The sequence below is a fragment of the Hemiscyllium ocellatum genome, chromosome 46, assembly GCF_020745735.1.
Source record: "Hemiscyllium ocellatum isolate sHemOce1 chromosome 46, sHemOce1.pat.X.cur, whole genome shotgun sequence".
In the NCBI taxonomy this organism is placed as follows: Eukaryota; Metazoa; Chordata; class Chondrichthyes; order Orectolobiformes; family Hemiscylliidae; genus Hemiscyllium; species Hemiscyllium ocellatum.
In genome coordinates this window covers 11883481-11903131 of record NC_083446.1, presented here as the reverse complement: position 1 = coordinate 11903131, position 19651 = coordinate 11883481, and the positions used below count along the sequence as shown (strand labels likewise).

The following is a 19651-nucleotide window of genomic DNA, read 5'->3' as shown; positions in this document are numbered from 1 at the left end:
GGTTGCCTGAGATAGAAATGGAGAGGTCTAGGAAGGGGAGGAAGGAGTCTGAGACAGTCCAGGTGAATTTGAGGTCGGGGTGGAAGGTGTTGGTAAAGTGGATGAACTGTTCAACCTCCTCGTGGGAGCACGAGGCAGCACCAATACAGTCATCGATGTAGCGGAGGAAAAGATGGGGGGTGGTGCCAGTGTAGTTGCGGAAGATGGACTGTTCCACATATCCTACGAAGAGACAGGCATAGCTGGGGCCCATGTGGGTGCCCATGGCAACTCCTTTGGTTTGGAGGAAGTGGGAGGATTGGAAAGAGAAGTTATTCAGGGTGAGGACCAGTTCAGTCAGTCGAAGGAGGGTCTCAGTGGAAGGGTACTGGTTGGTGCGGCGGGAAAGGAAGAAGCGGAGGGCTTTGAGTCCTTCGTGATGGGGGATGGAGGTGTATAGGGACTGGATGTCCATGGTGAAGATAAGGCGTTGGGGACTGGGGAAGCGAAAATCATGGAGGAGATGGAGGGCTTGAGTGGGAAATTCTTGGACTAAGGGGGACAGGACGGTGTCGAGGTATGCAGAGCTGAGTTCGGTGGGGCAGGAGCAGGCTGAGACAATGGGTCGGCCGGGACAGTCAGGTTTGTGGATTTTGGGCAGGAGGTAGAAACGGGCGGTGCGGGGTTGTGGGACGGTGAGGTTGGAGGCGGTGGATGGGAGATCCCCTGAGATGATGAGGTTGTGGATGGTCTGGGAGATGATGGTTTGGTGGTGGGAGGTAGGGTCATGGTCAAGGGGGCAGTAGGAGGAAGTGTCCGCGAGCTGGCATTTAGCCTCAGCGGTATAAAGGTCGGTGCGCCAAACTCCTACCGCGCCTCCCTTGTCTGCAGGTTTGATAGTGAGGGAATGGGAAATCTGCCTGTCTGCTCTGGCCTCTAGTAGTGGCATCTTGATCTTGACTCTGGTGAACATGAAGGCAGTCTGATGGATAAAAATGTTCCCAAGTTGAGGACAACCAGCGACCCCTTGCTGTTCCTTTTACGCAACTCTATTTCTGGCTTTCCTCCCCTCAAGCAAATGATTAGTATCACCAGACACCACCCAGCATGGTTCTAATCGTAGTGCCCCCATTAAATTGGGTTCAGCTGCTGCTTGCTCGGCAGATTGCGGGATTCTCTTTCCCTGTACCCTCCAAGAGACAGCCGTTTGCATTTGGGCGGCATGGTGGCACTGCTGCCTCACAGCACCAGAGACCCGGGTTCAATTCCCGACTCAGGCGACTGACTGTGTGGAGTTTGCACATTCTCCCCGTGTCTGCGTGGGTTTCCTCCGGGTGCTCCGGTTTCCTCCCACAGTCCAAAGATGTGCAGGTTAGGGTGGATTGGCCATGCTAAATTGCCCGTAGTGTTAGGTAAAGGGGTAAATGTAGGGGTATGGGTGGGTTGCGCTTCGGCGGGTCAGTGTGGACTTGTTGGGCTGAAGGGCCTGTTTCCACACTGTAAGTAATCTAAAAAAAAACGTTCTTTAACGTCTTGCAGGGCTGCATGGTCAAAGTGAAACGGTGTTTGAGCACCACACCTCCCCCGCTGCTTTGTCTCCCCCACTCGTTGTCAGCACCGGTGGGCACCCTCTGAGCTAGGATGTAAAGAGAGGCTGACCAGCTCACCAACGGTGGAAAGTATTGTTACACCTCACCGGATTAGCGTGTTGGAAATCGAGGCCAGGGATTCTCAGAGTCACCTCAAGAGCTAAGAATTGTATAAAGTGCACAGGGCTGCCCAATTTACCTGGGTTAAGAGAAAGCTTGGTCCAGGGTTTCTGTACTGAATAAGAATTAGTACAAATAAAGAGATGCTAGCTACTTATAAATGGTTCGCATATATCAGTTCTAACGAGGGAATAAGAACAGTTAAAGAGGTAGTACATCTTGGGAAATGAATGTACCAGTAATTCTGGAGCAGTGTTTTGAGGGTTGGAGCAGTATGTCTCATTCACAAGTCTCATTGTATTTTTACTTCTGGCTAATTAAAATTCTCATTCCCTACTAACTCCCCTACATATTGATGCAGACAGATAAACATCTTGGGTAAAATAGATTATGGATTGACATGTAAAGCTGGAAAGACAGTTCTGTACAATTTCTTCCTAGGTTCCTCTGCTGAGGTGACCCTTGTAACTCTTCTGCTGGCTAACAGTTTGGTTCAGCCATCCTTCTCCAAATGGTTTTACTAATTGTACGGGGCACACGGTTGCCAGTTCCCTTCTGACCTGTGAGCTTGTAACAATGGTTGCAGGATTTCTTCTGGTTTACAATGAGTCATAGAGATGTACAGCACAGAAACAGACCCTTTGGTCCAACGTGTCCACGCTGACCAGATATCCAAAATAAATCTAGTCCCGTTTGCCAGCATTTGGCCCATATTCCTCTAAACCCTTCCTAATCATATACCCATCCAGATGCCTTCTGAATGTTGTGATTGTACCAGCCTCCACCACTTCCTCTGGCAGCGTATTCCACATACACACCACCCTCTTCGTGAAAAAGTTCCCCTAGGTCCCTTTAATATCTTTCCCCTCTCACCTTAAACCTATGCCCTCTAGTTTTGGACTCTTTCACCCCAGGGAAAAGTCCTTGTCTATTCACCCTATCCATGATTTTATAAACCTCTATAAGGTCATCTCTCAGCCTCCGATTCTCCAGAGAAAATAGCCATAGTCTATTCAGCCTCTCCCTATAGCTCAAACCCTCCAACCCTGGCATCATTCTCGTAAATCTTTTCTGAATCCTTTCAAGTTTCACAGCTTCCTCCCAAAGCAAGGAGACCAGAACTGCATGCAGTATGCCAATGGCTTTTGACTGCGGAGAACAGAGAGACCGCTTCAGAGTTGGCGATGAACTGAATGATTCTCTCTCTCTCTCTCTCTCTCTCTCGCTCTCCGTAACTTGTTTTCAGCTCCACATTGTTCAGTTACCTGACAACCAATACACAGTTGTTGCTAGCAGGCAAAAGGTCACTATTTTTAATAATTGATCACCAGTCCGTAAGCCAAGAAATGGCTTGTTGCTAACAAAAGCTGTGTCTGTATATTGGCTCCTAATCATTTGAACTTCAATCACTGCTTAGTCAAGCAGTTATTTACACCATACCAGGCATGGATATCGGTTTACTTGCTTTCAGAACATGTAGCCATACTTTCAAGCACTGGTTTTAAAACAGCTCTTTCTCATTTCAGTCCACAATTTTTAAAAAAAAATAGCAAACTAAAAGGAGACGGTCTTTACAGGATAGGCAATGGGCTGGGGTTGGAGGGAGGGGCAGGCAGCTTTCGTGGCATGCATTATTGAGAAGATGGGAGAAGGCTTCAGAAATAGGAAGGAGCTTATCTGAAATGGATACTGCACAGGGACAATGCTCACAGAATGAATGAGTGTCAGAGAATGGGAGGATGGGACAGAGAAAATAAACCTAAAGGTACACCAATTGTTAAGACTAGACATTATAACAATTAGAAAAAAAAATCATAGACGCCGCATCTGAATGCACATAACATTCATAATAAAGTCAACACCTTGATCGTGCACGTTGAATTAACTGCAGAGGAACCTCGATTATCCGAATATCGGATTATCCGGCAAGACTGCAAGGTCCCAATGCGCGGCCAAATTATGTTATCCAGCATTCGATTAACCGAACAAAATACTGCCCGCCCGTGTACTTCGGATAACTGAGGTTCCTCTGTAAATGCGATCCGATCCCTATTACGTAGACATGCAGGCCGACAAGGATTGGGCCCTGAGTAGTGAATGGCATTGAAGAAGAAGAGGGAGCTGGGTCAAGGTGGACAGGTAGCACTGTTAATCAAGGATGGCATTTTTGCATTGTTAGAGATAACTTTGGTTCAGGAAGTCAGATTGTAGAATCGACTCAGGTCATGGTGAATGAGAAAGAATGGGATCCAGCAAAATAAGTGTCCTACAGCATAGAGGGATTCTAAAGAGAAGGACACACCATCTGAAGAACTGATCAAACCTAAAGAGAAAGCATATAATTACTCAATGGCAGGCCAGATGGTTGGTCAGTATTTATAGAGTGTCAAAAAGAGGGACGAAATTACAGGAGGAGGGAAAGTGAACGAGAAGCATAAAAACAATAGCTCCAGTTTCTATAGGTATCTAAAAAGGAGCAGAGCAAGTGACTGGATACCTTTCAGAGAGTGGGAATGGCGATTTTAAGTCTTGGGGCAAGATGTTGCCAGGAAGAATGCAAGGAAGGCTGTTATTAAATTGTGGACATCCTGGAGGTAAAAAGCAGCATAATTTTTTTTACTGAATTCCTGATTTTCAGCAGAGGTTGCTAATTTGACATGAAGCAATAATAAAAATGAAACCAGGTTCCCTTGAGCAACAAAGTTTCAGAGATACTCAAGCTCTCCTCATAAGGCAATCCCTCCATACCTGGTGTCAACCCTAATGAACCTTCTCTGGACTGCCTCCAATGCCAGTATATCTTCCTTGAGATAAGGGGTCCCACATGATTCACAGTATTCAAGTGCCTTGAGTAGTTCTAGCCAAACCTTCCTGCTTTTATATCCCATTCTCTTTGAAATAAAGGCCAGCGATCCATTTGCCTTCCCACTGAACCTGGATGCTAGCTTTTTGTGATTCATGGATGGGGACTCCCAGTTCCACCTGTTTCATAACTTTCTACAGTCTTTCTCCATTTAAATAATATTCAGCTCCTTTATCCAAGCTACCAAAGTGCATAACCTCACATTTTCCCATGTTATGTTCCAACCTTTTGCCTCCTCACTCCATCTGTCCCTCTCCCTCTGCACACTCTTAGGATCATCCTCGCCACTGGCCTCCCCACCTAAATTGTGTCATCCACAAACTTGGCTATAGTCCGTTCATTTTGCTCATCTAAGTCATGAATATATTGAAACAACTCAACAGAGGCTGGTATCCTGTCACCAAGTCACCCTTTATTTCCACCTGGAGAGCCCTTGACACCGATCCAGCTCTCCCAGAGTGGACAGAATCTCTGACACTGCTGTTTCTTTTTATGGGAAGACACCAACAGAATCAGTCTCTTTTTAATACAGGGAGAAAGAACAGAGTCCTTCACTCCACACTGATCCAGTTCCCTCAGCGGCACCTCTCAGAGTGAACTGAACCTCTGACACCACTGTTTATTTTCTTTTTTTTTTTCTGTTACCCCCACACTCCTGCTTATTCTTCCCCAACACTCATGTTGTGTGTGTGCAGGTGTGAGACAGTGACAGACAGAAGGTGTACAAATCTGTATTCACACTGCCATTTATTTTGTATTTTTTTTCTCATTTCACTCGAGAATGGTACCAAGACTGAATGTCCAGGGATATGAATCACAAACTTAGTATGCAGCTACAGCAAGTAATTAAGAAGGTTAAATAATTCCATGGAGGCTGGTATCCTGTCACCAGTTCACCCTTTATTTATTCTTGGAGAGTCTTTGATACTGGTCTAGCTTCCTCAGAGCCAGCTCTCAAAGTGAACAGACTCCCTGACACTCCTGTTTATTTTTTTATTACCCCACATTATCGCCTAACTGCGGTAGTGCTTATTTTTTTTCCCCAGCACCCATGTTGTGTGTGTGCAGGTTTGAGACATAGCGACAGACACAAGGTGTACAAATCTTGACTCACACTGCCATTTATTTTGTATTATTCATACAGACAGGGCTCCCTGATTGGACTAGGTTAACAGCTCCAACCAGGGAACTCGTGCTCTGTGAGGTGCACCCCCAGGTTGACTTTATTCTTGTAAATAATTGTGACTCCAGCATTGATCATTGTGAGACAACACTTAATATAGGTTTTGTTCCTGAAAATGACCCGCCACCCCCTTTTCCCAAGTCTCTGTCTGCTATTTGTTAATTGCTCCTCTATCCATGCCAGTACACTGCCTCCAGCAGTGTGGCCTCTGGTCTTATTAAGTAAAGTAATATGTGGTATCTCGTGTGGATTTTCAGAAGGCGTTTAATACATTACATTCACTGCTTCCCCTTTTATCTCGCCGGCTTGTGACCTCCTTAAAGAATTCTGGTAAATCTATCAGACATGATTTCTTCCTCATGAAGCCACGCTGACTCTGCTTGGTCATGTTATGGATAAGGTTAAAATGAGCTTCTTCAAGGAAGGCATCCTTGCAAGAGGATTCGCAGTAGGTTAAAATTACAAGAGGATTTGCAGTAGGTTCCTGAAGAAGGGCTCATGCCCGAAACGTCGATTCTCTTGCTCCTTGGATGCTGCCTGACCTGCTGCACTTTTCCAGCAACACATTTTCAGCACGTTATGGATAACTAAATGTCTTCTTCTTAGATCCTTTAAAACAGAGTTTAACATTTTCCCAACAAGTGTTAAGCCAACTACCTGTTTTTGTTTGCCTCCCTTTTTAAACAAAGTAAATGAATGAGTGATTTTATTGTGCCGTGTATTCTACTGTGAAAAATACTGGAAAGTCCTAGACTGTTGCCATGATTCCTGCCTCATTTTGAATATTTCCTGTCCCTACACATGGCTACTTTATATTGTCCTGCACTGTGGCTGACCTGCATACAAGAACTGAAACCTGTTGGCAGGTTGCGTCTGACAGTCTGACTGTCTCAGTCTGTAAGGTTTCACTTTGTGCTCCCCACCCCCTCCCCCAAGCATGTGATGACACAAAAATAATTCTCATTATAATGCTGATTACCTTTTGGTTTAATTATACTCCCTGAACCTTTCATGAAAATTAAGTCATTTCAGAGGAATGGCTATAATTATTCATATATATGGATCTGCAAAGCAGGTATTTATCTCTCACTTGATTGTACGGTGCATGCAAGCTGTTCAACCATATCCACACACACACAGTACAAAGAAACACAACAAATTCCTCATTAAACCATCTCAGACTAAATTCTGTGTTTGGCAGTGGAATTTTTTCTGAGCAGGGAGGTTGCAGAATGTATTATGAGGGATTTGGATTCACTAACTCGGGAGGAATTGTGACCACTGACAGCTGTGCGGAGGGAGGTATATTTAAAGGATGAGGGGACAGCAGTAAGAGGGGAGATTCGGAGGGTGCAAGAAAGATGTTGGAAGGTTTGAGCTGCAGGGAGAGGCAAAATAAGCAGGGGCTACTTTCACTGGAACATTGCAGTCGGAGGGGTGACCTTATAGAAGTTTATGACATCATGGGAGGCATGGATAGGGTGAATAGTCCAGTTCTTTTTCCCCAAGGTAGAGGAATCCAAAATGTGAGCACATATGTTTAAGGTGAGAGGGGAAAGAGTTAAAAGGGACTTAAGGGGCAATTTTTGTACGAAGACAGGACATGGTGGAGGCTAGTACAATTACAACATTTAAAAGAAATCTGCATGGTATATGAATAGGAAGGGTTTAGAAGGATATGGACCAAATGCTGGCAAATGGGACAAGATTAATTTAGGATTTCTGGTCAGTGTGGACCAGTTGAACCGAAGGGTCTGTTTCTGTGCTGTACATCTTTATGACTGTATTAGCTTTTTTCCCCAAAGTTTAATGCAGCGACCTGTTGCGACCTGGAATGCAGTGCCTCAGAGAATATGGAAGCCAATTCAGTGGCAACTTTCAAAAGGGTTTTGCTTAAAAAAACATGAAACACTCAGGGAGAAATGGTTGGGAGAACCTGATAAAACATCGGCATGGTTTGATTTAGGTAGTTCTCTCAAACAGCTAGAACATGCATGATGGAGTGAACGGCCTCCTCTTCACTTCCTCTGAAGGTTATACAGGGTTTTATGAACTCTGGGCTGGTAGGATTGTCCTGTGAAGGGAGATTTGAGGGGACCAGGCCTCCATGGACTAGATTTCAGAAGAACAAGAGGTGACCTCATTGAAACGAATGAAATATTTGCAGCACTTGCCAGGGTGGGTGCAGGAAGGAAGGTTCGCTCTTTTTGGAAATCAGAGGAATGTCTCAAACCAGGAAAGAGACAGTTTGAGAGCAAGTGGTTGAAATAACTGCACAGAGGCTGGTATCCCGGCACCGAGTCACCTTTATTTACTTGGGCACAGAGCACTGGCTGTGGCCAGCCAGTCAGCTCAGAGTCAGTCTCCTGAACTGAGCAGGTTTAAACCTGTTCATCATTTTCCTCATTCACCTGTTCACGGATGCTGTTACACACCTCTGGAGCAGGTGGGGCTTGAACTCAGCCAGGGATACGGACACTACCTTTGTGCCACAAGTGGGCCCATCTCTTGTTAATATTGGTCATTACTGATTGGTCCAGGTTAACGTTCCCAGTGAAGGAGCTTGTAGTCAACATGACCCGCCTGGTTCCCATCACGACATCCCTCCGCCCTCCCTCCCAAGTGCGGGGATGTCGGCCTGCTCTTTCTCTGCGATGTGTTTGCCCCTGGGTCAGGTCCCTCTGACTGGGACTCTGACAGAGGCAGCGTGTACCTGACCATAGCCCATCTTTTGCGTCCGTAGCATCTCGGGAGAGTTTCCTCGTCTCCTTCCGGCGGTAGCGGTCTCGGACTCTGAGGTTTCCTCGACACGAGGCAGAGGGGGATTATTTTCGGTGTCTGACTGACCCTCTGGCTGTTCTGAGGGGCCACATTATGGTTTGCTTCTGTTTGTGAGGTAACAGCTTTCAGGTGAACCCACGTGTTCATTCGGGACTTTATAAGTCACAGGATCTGACCTCGCAACAACCTTGCTTGATACCCATTAAGGGCCACTTCCATAGTTCCGGTACCAAACTTCATCCCCTACATTATATTGTCTCTCTCGCTTAGAGGAGGCATGTGTTTGGGAGGTATTCCTGCTGCCATTTCGCACTGTCCCCCAGGTCTGGAAATCTGTTTTTGAGTGAGAACGGTGATAAGGAGAAACAGTTTGCACAGAGAGGAGGATCAGCAACCAGGAAGGGAGATAAGGATTCATTCTTCTAACAAAATAACCAGCTGAGATCTGGAATTTGCATCCTAAAAAAAGGGAGGGGTGCAAATTTAGTCGCAAATTTCGAACAGGGAGTTGGCTAACTGAAGAGAAATCGTTCAGGGCAAGAGGGAGGGAATGGGACTAAATGAACAACTTTTCTGGAGAGCTTGCACTGATGTGATGGGCTAAATAGCCTCATTCTGGGCTGTCTGATTCTGTGATTCCCAACAGACGTTAAACCTGACTGTTTAAAGTAAATCTAGGAGTTGAGTAAATATTTGATAGAAGTCTTATAATAGCGATGTTCATGAACTGTGAGAGTGATTCAGGTTTGCCATTTAGCTTGACTGAGTCTTTTGAAATCCCTTGACATTTCTCAAATTTTCGCAATGTTCTGAATAGAGATTGTTGTGTTCAGCACTGGAGAAATTATTGGGCTGCATCACCATCTATTGTTTACTCCTGCCTGCCCCCACCCCACCCCTTCCTCTACATAAATACCAACCTTTTCATAGCAACCATCAGGTTAATAAAGGCACACAGCACTGAAACAGACCCTTCCTTCCAAGCAGTCCATGCCTACCATCATCCTAAGCTGAAAATGTGTTGCTGGAAAAGCGCAGCAGGTCAGGCAGCATCCAAGGAACAGGAAATTCCTCTTCCTTGGATGCTGCCTGACCTGCTGCGCTTTTCCAGCAACACATTTTCAGCTCTGATCTCCAGCATCTGCAGACCTCACTTTTTACCATCATCCTAAACCAAACGAGCCTGTGCTTGGCCCATATCCCACCAAACCTTTCCTATTCATGTACTTACTCAAATGTCTTTTAAATGTTGGAAGGTCATTCCACACACAAGCCATTCTGTGTGAAAAAAGTTGCCCCTACATGTCCCTTTTAAATCTTGCTCCTCTCGACATAAAAATATGTCCCCTCACCTTGAAACCCTCTACCCTAAGGAAAAGACACCTGCCGTTCGCCTCATCTATGCCCCTCATGATTTTAAAAACTCGATAAGGTCACCCCCTCAACCTCCTGTGCAGTGGAAGAAAAGTTGCAGCCTATCTAGCCGTTCCTTATAACTCAAACCTTGTTCTGAAGAAGGGAGCCGAAACATTAACTCTGCTTTCTCTCCACAGATGCGGCCTGACCTGCTGAGTTTTTTTCCCAGTCGTTTCTATTTTGGCTTTTGTGTTACCAGTCTAGTCACGCTATCACTGCATCGCCAACTCACCCGAAATTGTTCATTACAAATCACCCACTGTTTTTCCTGATTTGATGCTTTTGGCTCTCAGCCAGATGGCCGCCTTTCCACTTCTGATATTTTTATAATTAAAAGCATTTAGGAAAGAAACAAATCACACCCTTATATTGCTGCTGAGTCGCTTCCAGCAGGTGTCTTCATCATTTCTGTGTTTCAGCTCTCAGGAACTCCAGGGAGAACTTGACAACCCCAACTTAACTCTGAGCAGGCAATCCCGCCAGAGTGTCAGAAACTGGGGTCTAGCCTCAGGGTTAGTGACAGAGTTGGCCACAGAAATCAATTGCCGAGCAAGTTGGAATGCAGCATCTGCTGCCACAGCGCTCCTCGGCTTTGGCGAGTTGCCCTGCTGTCGGACGCGCTGACTTGTCTCTTTCTCTTCCCCCCCCCCCCCCATCCCCGTCTGCAGCGTTGACCTCGTCCACGCCCAGATACACGTGACCGAGGGCAAGAGTTTGCCCGATCTCGGCCTCAAGCAAGAAAACATCCGCATCAACGGCAGCGCCATACAGTGTCGCGTTACAACCGAAGATCCGGCACGTGGCTTCCAACCAGACACCGGTCGTATTGAGGTAACGGGCGCTCGGTGCGGACACGCTTAGCTCTGAAATGCTCTCTTTACCCTGGTGCTTATTCGGTGATGCTTTTGTGACTGTGTCATCCTGTGTCAGTGTGCACCGTGCGGAGACTTCCTCAGTGCCTCCGGGGGTAACAGTGGAGTTTCCCCTAGACTTGGCAGACGCTTGATTGTCATTCCTGCAAGTTCTGTTTTTGGGTCGGACTTTCTTTCCTGTTCTGGTCTCCTGCTCACCCCACCTCCCCCCTGTTTTAATCCCTCCCAGAGGAGTTCCGGAATTCCCACCCAGAATCCTCTCCATGCCCTTGCTCCTCCTTTTCCAATGCTCCTTTAGATGCAGAGTGTGTTCCCAGTACTGGGATGTGCATGGCTGTGATTGCTCTGCACATGCTCAGACGCATCTGTCTCACTCAAGCGCGCACACGGAAATTGAGAGGCAAATATGTGAGAAGATTTTGGGTATCTGTAAGAATAATAGGGTGGTAATGGCAGGGGATTTTAACTTTCTAATTGTAGACTGGGACTGTCATCGGGTTAAGGGCTTCGTTAGAGACAAATTTACATGTTCAATATATAGATGTACCTACGAGAGAAGGAGCAAAACTTGACCTTCTCTTGGGAAATAAGGCAGGGTAAGCGACTGAGGAGTCCGTTGGGAAGCGACCATACTTCTAATAGCTTCAGAAGAGTTGTGAGAGAGGATAGACCAGATCTAAAAGTTAAAGTTCCAAACTGGAGTGGGCCAATTTTCATGATATTAGGCAGGAACTTTCAAACGTTTACTGGGGGAGGCTGTTCACAGGTAAAGGGGAGATTGGCAAATGGGAGGCTTTCAAAGATGAGGTAGCGAGAGTTCAGAGGCAGGATGTTCCTGTTAGTGCAAAGGGCAAGGCTGGTCGGTATAAGGAATGCTGGGTGACTAGAAGAACGGAGGTTCTGGTCAGGAAAAAGGAGGCGGCATAGACAGTTGGGACCCATTGAATCCGTAGAAGAGTGTAAAGGCAGTAGAGGTGTACCTCAGAGGGATTTCAGGAGGGCACAAAGGAGACATGATATAGCTCTGGCAAATATGGTTAAGGAGAATCCAAACAAATTCTACGAATACATTAAGGGCAAAAGAGTAACTAGGAAGAAATTAGGGCCCCTTAAAGATCAATGAAGCCACCTGTGTGTGGATGCACAAGAGATGGATGAGATACTAAACAAATATTTCGCCTCAGATTTACTGTAGCGAAGAACATGGAAGCTAGGGAACTTGGGGAAATAAATAGTAATGTCTTGAAAAGTGTCCATATTACAGGAGAGGTGATGCTGGAGGTCACAAACGCATCAATATAAATAAACCCCCAAAAGCTAGGAAAGATGTTACTGAGACATTTTTATCATTGACACCTATGGGCAAGATGCTGGAAGACTGGAGGTTAGCTAATGTGGTGCTGTAATTTCAGAAAGTTGGTAAGGAAAAGCCAGGGAACTGTAGACCGGTGAGCCTGACATCAGTGGAGGGTAAATTGTTGGAGGGGAATTCATATGCATTTGGAAAGGCAAGGACTGATTAAAAGTAGTCAACATGGCTTTGTGATTGGGGAATAGTGTTTTATGAACTTGACTGAGTGTTTTGAAGAGGTGACAAAGACGAGTGACAAAGGCAGAGTGGTAGATGCTGTCTATATGGACTTCAGCAAGGTGTTTGAAAAGGTTCCACATGGTAGAATGGTTAGCAAGGTCAAGTCACGTGGAATCCAAGGGGGAGTTAGCCACTTGTTTACAAAATTGATGTGAAGGTAGGAGATAGGGGATGGTGGTGGTGTTGGAGGGTTGCATTAGAGACTGGAGAACTGTAACCGGGGTGGCTGGGTCTACTGCTTTTCATCATGTATGCAATTTGAATGTATGGCATGGTTAGTAAGTTTGCAGATCACACCAAAAGCGCTGGTAGAGCGGACAGGGTAAAAAGGTTACCTCAGAGTAGAATGGGACCTTAAACGGATGGGCTGAGGGGTGGCATATGGAGTTTTGATAAATGTGAAGTGTTGGAATTTGGTAAGGCAAACCAGAGCAGGACTTAGACAGTTCATGGTGGGACCCTGGGCAGTGTTACTGAATAAAGAGACCTGGTGCTGCAGTTGCATGGTCCCTTGAAAGTGGAGTCGCAGGTGGTGAAGGCGGCATTTGGTACACTTGCCTTTATTGGTCAGTGCATTGAGTATAGGAGCTGGGAGGTCATGTTGCGGCTGTAAAGGACATTAGTGAGGCCACTTTTAGAATACTGCTTTCAATTTTGGCTGCCTTGCTGGAGGAAAGATGTCGTTAAACTTGAAAGGGTTCAGCAAAGACCGACAAGGATGCTGCAAGGGTTGGGGGGTTTGAGCTGCAGGGAGAGGCTGAACAGGCTGGGGCTGTTTTCCCTGCAGAATTAGAGGCTGAGGAGTGACCTTATACAGGTTTTTAAAGTCATGAGGGGCATTGATAGGATCAATAGCGAAGGTCTTTTCCCCAGGGTAGGAGAGTCCAAAACTAGACATCATAGGTTTAAGGTGTGAGGGGAAAGATTTAAAAGGGATACAAGGGGCAACGTTTTCTTGGAGAGGGTGGTGCGTGTATGGAATGAGCTGCCAGAGGAGGTGGTGGAGGCTGGTACAACTGCAATATTTAAAAGACATCTGGATGGGGATATGGAGAGGAAGGGTTTAGAAGGATTTGGGCCAGGTGCTTGCAAATGGGACTGGATTAGATTAGGATATCTGGTTGGCATGGACAAGTTGGACCGAGGGGTCTGTTGTGGTGCTGTATGACTCGTCTTCTCTTTCCTCCGCTCCCCCCACCCTAACCTTCCTCCCCAGAGGGTTGTGGGCGGTTATATTGAAGACATACGTCTTGATCTGAAAAATATGTGTGTGTGTGTGTGGGGCAGAGGGAGCGTGATGATATTGTGAAGGAGGTAGAAGATGAACCAGGGCCTATTAGAATGGCTGAGCAGGCTTGAGGGGTCGAATGGCCTATTCCTGCTTCTTCTTCCCATGTTCCTGACCCATCCTGAGCCTTTAACCCTAGTGCTGATGTCCTGCTCCTGAACCTGTGACTTACCTCCCTCCCCTCCCGGGGTTGTTATATCCTCCATGACTGAAAGTGAACTGTCCTATTTTCCTGTCTCCTTCCTGACTGACGTTGAGGAAGTACCCAGTCCCTACCCTGCAACGATTTAGTATCGATCTCCTTTCTCACCGCTGTGTTTCGCAATCAAATCTTGACTCGGAAGGAAATTGCCCACTCGAGTGTATTCTTTACATTCACATCCTTTCTGAATGAGCTCACTTGGGACAATGCAGCCTTGTCTTCAACACTCACACCCACCCTCATCCTCGCCAAACCCACTTCTCCTCTCTCGATGAGGGATCTTATCAAATGGAATGAAATTATCACTGTAGGATACAATTGAGTGTCTCAGATCACCATTAGAAGCTCGGCCTTAGAATAGAATAGACATTTGGTGTCACGTGTACTTTTACCTGACAAGTACAGACAAAGGTTTTGTAAGTCGCCCACTCCGCAGCACCGACATCACTGACAGAAGTCGTGCATAATAACGAAACAGAAGTAAGTTTAGGACAAAGTCCATCACAGTTCAGTTACCGGCTCCAGGCCTCAGAGAAAGTGAGGACTGCGGAGATCAGAGTCGAGAGTGTGGAGCTAGAAAAGCTCAGCAGGTCAGACCCCTCCGAGGAGCAGGAGAATCGACGTTTCGGGCGTACGTCCTTCATCAGGAACATGGCTCCTGGCCTTGGGAAAAGCTGATTTAGGAATGATGGAATACCCTGCAGATGCAACTGGCACCAGACCGCCAGGCCGGGCCACTGGATACAAAGGGCAGAAGCCTCCGCCAAGGGAGACTGTCACTCCTGAACGGGGCCGCCACAGTGGGCCGCTGGGAAACCGAAGACGAAGAAGACCCCCTCGTGAGGACAATGAAGGCTTCTTTCTGGGACAAGACTGCCACACCAGGAGACCGCCGCAGGGGAGACCAAAACACAGGGAGAACGCCACATGGAGACAAGACCACCCTTCTCCACCTCAAGGGGGAGGGGGGGGGGGGGTCAGCCCTGGCTGTGGATCTGAAGCCTCAGCCTAGTCTGCGAACCTGGGCCGCAGGAGTCAGGGGGAGTCAGCCAGGAACTCTTCCTTGCTTGCCATGAGACGCTGGGCTGGGGGAAGGGGAAAGGCTGTGTCCGGATCCATCCGGCACTGCCGCAGCTATAGGCCCAAAAGAAAACAGAACGAAAAGAAGGAAGCAAAAGAGAAAGAAAGCCAACGAGACTCCCACTCCGCCGCCATCTTGGACTTTTAAAAAAAAGACATCGCTTTCTTCAAAAAACGTTGGTTGGAGGTTGTGGGAGTAGAGGAGATGTATTCTGCATTAATGTTTCTCATTTCGAGAGGGAGAGTGGAGCTGAAATGACGCTGGAAATGAATCTAATTTGTTTAAAGTGTTAATCTGAAGCGGAGAGGATGTCAACTGGTGATTTAATGGAGTTGGGCATAGATCCAGGATGTGTGTATCAGTCTCCATTACGACGGATCAGTTGTTTACGTGAATAATTCCAGGGGCTTCTGCACGCACTCTCTCTCTCTCTCTCTCTCTCTGGCATTGATACTTGCTTTTGGAAGTCCATTTAACTGTGGTGCTTCTGGATTTATTGTGAAATTAGCCTCTAATCACACAAAGAGCTCTGAGATGAGTGTGAACACTCAGGGCGTCTGTTGAATAGATCTCTCTCATTGCCATTGACTGGAGCTGTCACATAATTGCAGCACTTTTTGCTGTTTAAATTGTGTGGAGAGTGCTTATGCTAATGTGGGGCAATTTATGCAAACGGAGGCAGGGCAGCGATTACCCAGCTTCTGGAAGTCTTGAGTTTTCTTTTCGTTTTGTTCCTGCAGCTGCTGTGTTGCACAGCCTTGCCTTAACGTATCCCAGCAGCCCCCAGCCCTTAACACAAGATCTGCTGCGAAAGCCTGGTTAATCGGGACGTTTCCGAGTAACGGGCTCCCCGCGGCGATTAGGTCCACATCAAGTCCCGCTCGACGTGGTCTTAAATGGTACGGGTCTAATGAAATGAACTCCATGCATGGTGCGTGGATGTGAGCTGTGTGCAATCAACCTCTCAGTTTTAACTCTGTGAATAACGGAGAGCTGTACTTTGTGTGACTGTTTGTAAACTGTTGTGATTATAACCTGGCAGTGCCACCATCATTTCCATCCCTTGCCCTCAGTGGGACATGGGTTTTGGTGCCTGAGACCAGTCTGCCTCTTGCAACAGTTGTGGACTCGCCAACTTTCAGGGCATTGAAATGGTCATTGGATAAACATATGGATGATAAAGGAATAGCTTAGGTGAGATGGGCTTCAGATCAGTTTCACAGGTCGGTGCAGCATCGAGGGCCTGTACTGCGCTGGAATGTTCTCTGTTCTAGTTGCCCTCGAAAAGCGGGGGTGGTGAGCTGCCATCTTGAAACTGTGATGGTTTGCACACTGACGTGATTGTGAAAACAACTGGACAGAGGCCAGTATCCTGACATCCAAGTCACCCTTTTCAACGTGGGCTCTGACCAACCAGCTCGGTGCCAATCCCGAGAATGAGGAGACCCCCCCGACTCTCCTGTTTCAGACAGGCCCAGGGTCACAGCCCCAGTCAGGGACCTCATCCTCCATGCGACCTACCTGGCCCCTCGTTCCAGTCACAGCACTTTGCCGACCCCGTTACGATACAGCAGGATTTCCCACGGGGGGTGCGATCCAATCATTTCCGTTCCTTACCCTCGATGTGGGAGATGGACTTTGTTCGCGAGGCCCAGCCTTTCTCGGTCATCTCTCATTGAACTGAGCGGCTCACTCCCGCCACCGCGGAGGGCAGACGAGAGGCAACAGTGGAATGACATGTCGGCCAGACCGGAGAGAGGCGCCAGGTTTCCTTCCCTAGACGGCAAGGATGACCCGAGTGAAACTAGCCTTACTTTCCAGGTTGTTGCAAAGCTGCCGCCTGCCCCCAACATTCGTCTGGGCCTCTATGTTGATAGACCAGGGACATTCCCATTCCAACATGAAGAGGCAGGATCGTAGGGTGATACCATGAATGAGCAGGGTGTCTGAGGGGGCAGGCTGTGACAGGTTGGGCTGAAGGAGTTGGGCAGAGTGAGGGGGCTGACTTGATTATAGGACCCTGAACCACCTTGCCAAGGTGGACATGGGAAGGATGTTTCCTGGTGTGGGTCAACCCAGAGCAAGGGGCTGCTCTTTTATAATCGAGGGTCACCCTTTTGGGACAGGGTTGAGAATTTTTATCCCTCCTTCAGAGGGATGTGCGACTTTGGAACTCTGTGCCTCAGAGGATGGTGGTGGTCGGCGGGGTAGTCTGAGCCTTGTCGCTGAGGGAATCGCAGATGACTTAGAGTGGGGGAAGGGGGTCAGATAGGAATGTGGACTTTGGAATACAAGCCCACGCCAGCAGCTTCCCTGTCTCTGCGGGAAATGGCGCAACAAAAAGCTGGTGTTGTGAACCGGAGTTGGGGGGTGGCAGGAGGCCTCCATGTACTTGACTCCAATGGGAATGGAAGCAAGGCTATTCAGCCCATCCCTCCCTATGCTACTCCCCCGTTCCAAACGATTGTGGCTGATCTGTTTTGACCCACTGATAATCCTTGATCACTCCCTTGGCCAATGGGTGTCTACCCCCGCTTTTGTCTTGAAGGTATGAGTCTGTCCTTGCTTTGTCTTGAACAGATCTCTGCCTCTGATGACTTTGGACCAGCCTCTGATCCCGATGCTGTAGGGGTGTTGGGGCAAGTGATCCTGTGAGCAGGATAAGGCCTGGAGTGCAGGGGCTGGGGGTGATGGTTGGGTGGTATGGCTGCTGGAATTGCTGACGCCAGCCTCCCTCACCCAGAAATGAGGCTGCTCCAAGCTTTTTGGGTGGGGGGGGGCGTCCTGCTGGATGTGAGCTGCCAACCTCCATCCCCGCCCCCCCCCACCCCAAAAGAACAAGCTGGAACCCAGAAAGAAAACTGTGGGAACTGAGAGCTTCCTGGGGAGCCAGGCCTGACCTCCCGGAGAAAGGGGGATTTAGGCCCAGAGCCCATTTGTCAGGAACCCCCCCCCCTTCCCCCCCACCACACCGACGGAGTGGCCCGGGCTTCACGCAGCCTGAAGATGTTGGTGGTTTGGCAAAGAGAGACTCTCTGTGAGGGGAGAGCAGGAGAGCTGCAGCTGCTAAAGGGGCCCAGCTGGTAGGTGGTGTGAGAAGAGGGAGGTGTGTGTGAAAAGGGGGCGCGAGGGGAGGTTAATGAGGTCGGGCAGGGTGAGTTTTATCCTCTCCTGATGCAACAACAAACAGGCCTTGGCGGTCTGCCCGTTTGGCAGCACCCACCCGTTGTTGAGAGTGCCAACAGTCTTGAGGATTTAAAGGGGTCTCGAGTCCAGTTGAACATTTATCACAGCCACTCTCTGTGAGGAGATCAGAGGTCTGTCTTGTATTCTCTCTCTCTCTCTCTCTCTCTCTCTAGTAAGTAGACTTTGACTAAAGAGGGTGGAGGTGAAAGGGTTGTATCATTCGGGATCAACTCCTCTTTATTCCTCTATCCCATGTCCCTCAAACTCTGTCTCTGAAAATCTCCACGGAAATGTACATTCCCAGATTTAACATCCGGCTTCAGCTTCGAAACACTGGGATCCATGCAATCGGTGCACGTTAGCAGTTGACGTAGGCTGTTCGGCCCCTTGAACCTACTCCACCAAGATTGCAGCTAATCTGGCTAATCCCTCAACGCGGCTTTCCCCCATGACCCAGACTCCTGATAACCTTTGACTCCCTTGCTGGACAAGTATCTGTTTCCGTCTGTCTTAGACGCATTCAGTGATCCTGCCTCCCTGTCTGAGGAAGAGAGTTGCACAGAGAGCCGACCCTCTCTCTCAGTGACAAAATTCTCCTTGTCGCCGTCTTTTGTAAGCCCCCTGGTTTTGATTTTAAATTGAATCAAGGTCGACTTGGATTTTCGACTGACTCGGTGGTCAGTCACGGGGATTTGGGGGGAGTTAGATCAGCTGTGGTTGTATTGAATTGCGTAGCAGGCTGGAAGAAGGGCCGAATGGACTACACTTGCTCCTGCGTTCCTCATTTGAGCCCCTCCCACAAGGGAAACATTTCTCCCCATTCTTATCTCTTCATTCTCATGTTGCAACTGGACCCCAGGAGAGGTTCCCTGAATCGATGCAGACCCAAACTACCAGATCCCCAGGTGAGGATGGATGGACTGACTTGTCTCCTTTATTGAGCGTGACGCTTTGCTTAATTCGAGAGAATCCCCATTCCTTGTGCGTGCCTTCCCCCAGAACCAAATCAACTTTTATTGTATAAAGGAACCACATCAGCCGGGCTTCTTTGAGTTAACAGGAGGACTGAGTTTATATCTGAAAATAATTAGTAATGCGCCAGGCAGTGACACAAATTAAAAATGGGAGGGCAGTCCAAAAAGATAATAGTTAATAAGAAAGATACACAAATCTGTCTCTGAATTATTCTCAGAGAATGGATGTTGCGCTGAAGGTTGCTGGTATCTTTGACATTGGTCGGTTTCGTGATCGTTAAGTTTTCAGATTGGTTGAGAATATGACCATTTAAATGTTGGCGAGACTACTACTGTTGCAGGCAGGCCGTTCCACGCCCCTACTACACTCTGAGTAAAGATGCTTGTGATGGGATTCCAGCATTCAGAGTGAGAGAGAGAGAGACCTGTTATTATCTTATTTCCTGCTTAACGTCTGCAGCAGTGTGTGTGAGTAGGGGGAGACAGAGACCTTTCTTAACCTGCAATGCAGGGATCATCATAGGAC

At 47.8% G+C, this 19651-nt stretch overlaps 1 protein-coding gene across 4 annotated transcripts in view; it reads left to right on the top strand.

Moving 5' to 3' along the window:
• The window catches only part of LOC132836369 (pyruvate carboxylase, mitochondrial-like), a 721522-nt gene that overhangs the window by 213543 nt on the left and 488328 nt on the right, over positions 1-19651 (top strand). For all 4 annotated transcript variants that reach the window (XM_060855868.1, XM_060855869.1, XM_060855870.1 and 1 more), the window contains one exon: positions 10600-10762. In XM_060855868.1, coding sequence (XP_060711851.1) covers positions 10600-10762 — 163 coding nt within the window. The remainder of the gene's footprint in view (positions 1-10599; positions 10763-19651) is intronic.